The 5,244-nt window shown below is 43.4% G+C and overlaps 1 protein-coding gene across 1 annotated transcript; it reads left to right on the top strand.

Annotated features, from left to right (window-relative positions):
- Positions 1–352: 352 nt before the first annotated feature.
- LOC136539174 (peptidyl-prolyl cis-trans isomerase-like) lies at positions 353–1,313 on the top strand. Its single transcript, XM_066531116.1, has one exon. The coding sequence runs from the start codon at positions 485–487 to the stop codon at positions 1,055–1,057; it is 573 nt and encodes a 190-aa protein (XP_066387213.1). The 5' UTR covers positions 353–484; the 3' UTR covers positions 1,058–1,313.
- The last annotated feature ends 3,931 nt before the right edge of the window (positions 1,314–5,244 follow it).

The following is a 5,244-nucleotide window of genomic DNA, read 5'->3' as shown; positions in this document are numbered from 1 at the left end:
TTACGCGCGCACCATGAATTTCTTTTTTGTCATACCATTTGAATTTAAAAGAAGTTCATATTATTGAGTTGTAAGTAATGATATGTGGTTGGAACAACTAACAGTGAAAGGTCAGTAGCATGCATGGAATAAGAAAGAACGGAGCAGCATACGCTAGGGATCAAACTGAGGAAAGACTGACGACCACACGCAAATATGCCAGCCAGTGACATACAGTTGTCTGTAAGCATCTTCTTTTTTGCTCTCTCTATTTATAATATAAATAAATAAAAAACCGTTGTTCTCTCCAAGTCCATACAAGTATACACAATCCCATTTGCTCCCCTATATATAGGCATCTATCGTCGACTCCTCTCCTACAACAAGGCTCAAGCAAGTCAAGTTGAGCACAAGTGAAGTGAGCGAGTCTCTACTAGCTATAGTTGCTTGTGCACACAGTACAGTACACTCGATCTCTGTCAATTTATTTAATTTTAATTGATTGATGGCGCGGCCCAAGAACAACCAGAACCCCAGGGTGTTCCTGGACCTCAGCATCGGCGGCGAGAAGGTTAGCCGCGTCGTCATCGAGCTGTTCGCCGACAAGGTTCCCAAGACGGCGGAGAACTTCCGGCTGCTGTGCACTGGCGAGCGCGGCGCGGGCCGGTGGTCGGGCAAGCGCCTGCACTACAAGGGCGTGCCGTTCCACCGCGTGGTGCCCGGGTTCATGTGCCAGGGCGGCGACATCACGGCGGGCAACGGCACGGGCGGCGAGTCCGCGCTCGGAGACGGCGGCCGGTACTTCGCCGACGAGGCGCTCGGCGCCGTCCGGCACTCTGGCCCCGGCGTGGTGTCCATGGCCAACGCCGGGCCCAACACCAACGGGTCCCAGTTCTTCATCACCTTCGCCGACGCGCCGTGGCTGGACGGCCGCCACGTCGCGTTCGGCCGCGTCGAGCAAGGTATGGACGCTGTGCGCGCCATCGAAAAGGCCGGGTCCATGAGCGGCAGGACGGTGAGGCCTGTCGTCATCGCCGACTGCGGCGAGCTCAAGGACCACGCTGCCGCCATGTTCTAATCAAGGATCATCAAACCTACTCTCCGATCCACCAAATCTGACAGTAGTACGTATACACGTACACTTCTATTACAAGATGCGTGCGAGACTACAATCGTAGATGAGCATATATATGCGTGACTATTGTGTCCTCATTTGTTCATGTACACCTATTTATCGTGTTGACCGTTCCTATATAAAAATGCTGAGGTGTGTGAGAGGTTAATTCTGTATAATAATAATACGATGGTGAATGAAATTGCTCACTGTTATTGCCTTTGGTGTGCCAAGTCAAGTGACCTCGATCGTTTCTTTCCTCTTGTACTAGCTCGTTTCAGTAACTCTTATTACTCTCAACTGGGAAAGGAATATGAAGTAATATTTGGGAGATGATGTAGAGGACCACAAGTACCATGGATCAGTGCACAAGTGATTATGACAAGCACTGCAATATATAATGCGTACTAAATCCAAGTTGGAAGAATTTGCACGAGTCAAGGTCAGCAGGGTTCTCTGGAGCAAGCAGGAATTGCAGACAGATGCCTCATGGCAAGCTATCATATTCCGCACGCGTAGAGATAACCGTGATAAATCGCCTTAAAAAATCGGATTCAAAAACCAAAGTCTGATATCTCAACCTAGTTATTAAGACAAGACAACAAAAGTGATAGAACCAGCTAGACCAAATCTAAATAGCGTACTTTTTATATAGCGCCTTGAGCGTACATAATATACCCAAGATACTCAACATTCACTAACAGGATGAAAGTATAAACTTGAACAATATCCAATATTTACGAACTGGATGGATAAAGGGTTTTCTAAAAATGAAATGCTTGGTAAGTGTCATTCCTTGAACGGCGATGGTTCGAATCCACCGGTTACCAAAAAAAAAACACAAAAACTCGAATTGCCAAAGGTGGAGATTTTACTTTTTTGCCCAATAGCGTAATCTTACAAGCATCGTAGGAAGGCATCACAGCAAACAAGAGCCGAGCCTTTAGGAAACCTAATAATTAACGCACAAGTGCCAAAAAGCCAGTAGGGAGTGGTGGAGCTAGCTCTCCTTCCTTCCGATGCTACTATGGTAAGGACCTATTTTGATTCTCTAGTCTCAACTTTAACTAGTTAAAGTTAAGGCTAAAATTTTAGACCACTTTAGTTCACTTTTGTGGTCTAAAGTTTTGTGAGGTTAGCTAAACTTTAGATAGGACTTTAGACCACATGTTTGGAGCCTCAAGAGCTAAAGTGGTCTAAAGTTTAGTAGCTAAAATTTAAACCATGGATTCAAATAGGGCCTAAGCACCTGATGTGCTCATACAACCTGTAATTCTTGGGAAGTCACTGCACCATCAACCGACCAACTACTTCCTTCACATGACATTGCTGGTGCCATCGCAAAAAGAGCCAAAACACCCGACAACATAATAGAGCGACACCAAGATCTAAAGCTCGAACTAGAGATTCAGATTTGACGAGAACCTACCTGACGAGCCCAGAGTCATTGCTCAAAATAACATAGTTAAGGTATGGAAATAAATGGTGGATGACCTTATTCTAAAATAGAAATGCCACCTCTAAGAACCAAAACCCAGTATAGGTTTTTCATGAAGACCACCACTTGGAACTCTAGGATGCCTACCACCAACTACAACTAAAACCCTAATCTACCATAGAAACTACATGGACAACGATCCATAGATTCCCCTACCTCTCGAGTTATAGAGATATGGAGGATCAACTGACAACAAAACATGGACAATTTTGGGAAATCTCCATTTGGATTATGCTAGTTCCTTTTCATGCATTTTGTTTGGATCAAACCCTAGGAAAGTTGTCTAGCCTATGTAGCAATATGAGGCACCCAATTTTGAGTGCCTAGCATCAGAAGTTGTTGCCTGACTTGGCCTCCTAGGCATGCTAACATGTCAAACAAACCAAATAGCCCTATTTTTTTTTTCTTATGGCACCACCATTTGACTTCCTTTACCCAAGGTTAGCTGACTTCATTGTCCCATCTAGAGTCAATGAACTAGAGCATGTGAGACAATGGAAATCATTAATAAAAGGTGTATAGTGCCCATGAAGAACAGTAGTTAAATCATAATCTATACTGTAGCTATGTTAGAGAACTATAAAGCTGTGAAAGGGTCTATAGCTTAGTGGTTATGAGAACCTTAGTAGCACCTCATGTCTTGGGCAACTCCCATTGGAGCGAATATTTAGGATTTAACGCTGTTTGTGCTTTTAGTGGTAGGCGATGTTCCCGTAGACAATGAGGCGCCTGTGGTAACTTTGTCAATCTCGAGGATTGCCAGCCCAATCTTCGAAGATACTTATAGGGGTAGGGTTTGCGTGCATGCGCTCATAGGGGTTAGTGTGTGTGCATGGTGAGCGTCTATGTTGTACTATGTAATTCACAAAAAAGAGAACTTTAGATTCAAGCTACTACTCTTCTTTAACGTAAATCATTCTACATTTGAGGAACTGGTTCCATTATGTTTATGTTTTGCTTATATCGTCTGCAAATAACATCAATCTTGTCCCATGTGAATCCTAGTTTGAAAGCCTGATGAGGGTGACCGACCATGGCTCCTATTGGCATCTTTCTCTCTTCCATGTATAGAAAAAATTGGAGAGCCACAACAATGTCTCCATTGTTGTGGAGGTGGTAAGGGGCTTGATCCCCATGTGAGCTACTATAAAGATCTGGCTCTGCTTGGTGGCACGATGCTTAGCCACACCAAAAAGTTTATCAAGAGGCTTCAAGAAGAAGGAGCAAGTTTCTAGAGAAGAACTTTGCCCACATTCTTTCCCTTATATTCATGCATGTTTGCTTTTCACTATTACTCTTTTGGGTAATGGGGGTACATGCAATGTACACAAAGTTTATCCACTACCAATAGGGCCGTAGGGGAAAGATGAAAAAAAGAAAAACATACATGCTACAAATGGCATTGATCCTCTAGGTGTCAAGCCTTTCTTACTTTCCTTGATAGTCATAGTCTTCTTCTTCATTACACGTAGTGGTGCTTGACTTGAAGATTGATGATATCCACCCTCATGTTAGAGGGTGGAGTGCAAATAGGAGAAGTTAATTCTCACCTACACACAAGAGTGTCTAACCAAGATTTCTTGGTTAGTCATGATACCAACATCCTTGTGGCTAGAACCTCTGCTGGGAATAAGATGACTAATATCAAAAGCTACTTATTGAAACCTATGCAAGATAATATCTAAATGTGCACTATGGTTTTGCTAAATGTTTCTATCTCTAACACAAAAGTTTTGCACCCTAGGCTCTAGTCCTATAAACTGACCTAGCAAGCTAGACTATACCAAAGGTAAAGCACACAACCAAGAACACAAAGTAACTATAGAAACATGAATGAGTTGGAGGTATGCAAACTCCCACAATGATGATTTTTCTTAAGGTATCGAGAAGCTTACACTCCCCCGTAGTCCTTGTTGGAGCCCCTCACAAGGACCGAGCTCCCGATCGAGTAACTCCGTGGCTAGCCTAGAGGCCTTTCCCATGCTCAAGTAGGTTTCCATATAAACTCTCCCAGACCGGCCCCCACCCTCTTCATTATCAAGCTTCTGACTAGAATGTCGTGGGCCTTGTTCCTTCTATGCACCACTGGAGGCCAGACTACAAATGTGGTTGATGTGATCTCACAAGATTCCAAGTCCCTTGGATTACAAGTTTGGTGTGAGCAAGCACTGGGTAGCAAGAAGTATACAAAAATCACTAAACACTAGTCTTACGCCTAGAGCAGGCATAATTGGTATTCTAACTAGGCTAAACACTTCAAAAAGCACTATCGCTAATCACCTAATCATTCCATAAGTACTTTAGGTGGCCAGATCACTTGGAATAGATCCTCAAGTCACTAGCAACTTTAGGACACTTTAATACCCTTGAATTGGCTGGCCAAAGGGTTATATATAGCCCAAATGTCCAAAGTACCTGTTGATTTCGGATTTCTTAGGAGTGAGCACTAGTGAGCTCCGATGCGTACTATTGCACCCGGTTTTCCTAAGAATACCAAGAGCTAACTATACGTGTGCCTAGGATGTCCACATGACACATATAGCGACAAATATGGGGAATATCAACAACAATGCTTTATTATATATCGAAACATATTTACAACAAGGCTTACATCTATTACAAAGCACAATAGAAACTATACTTAATCTTCTCT

This window comes from Miscanthus floridulus, chromosome 2, assembly GCF_019320115.1.
Source record: "Miscanthus floridulus cultivar M001 chromosome 2, ASM1932011v1, whole genome shotgun sequence".
NCBI lineage: Eukaryota > Viridiplantae > Streptophyta > Magnoliopsida > Poales > Poaceae > Miscanthus > Miscanthus floridulus.
This window is presented reverse-complemented; position numbering and strand designations above follow the sequence as displayed.

Bases quoted from the DNA above. Each gene is read 5' to 3' on its own strand.
- LOC136539174 (XM_066531116.1), top strand. From the start codon at position 485: ATGGCGCGGCCCAAGAACAACCAGAACCCCAGGGTGTTCCTGGACCTC.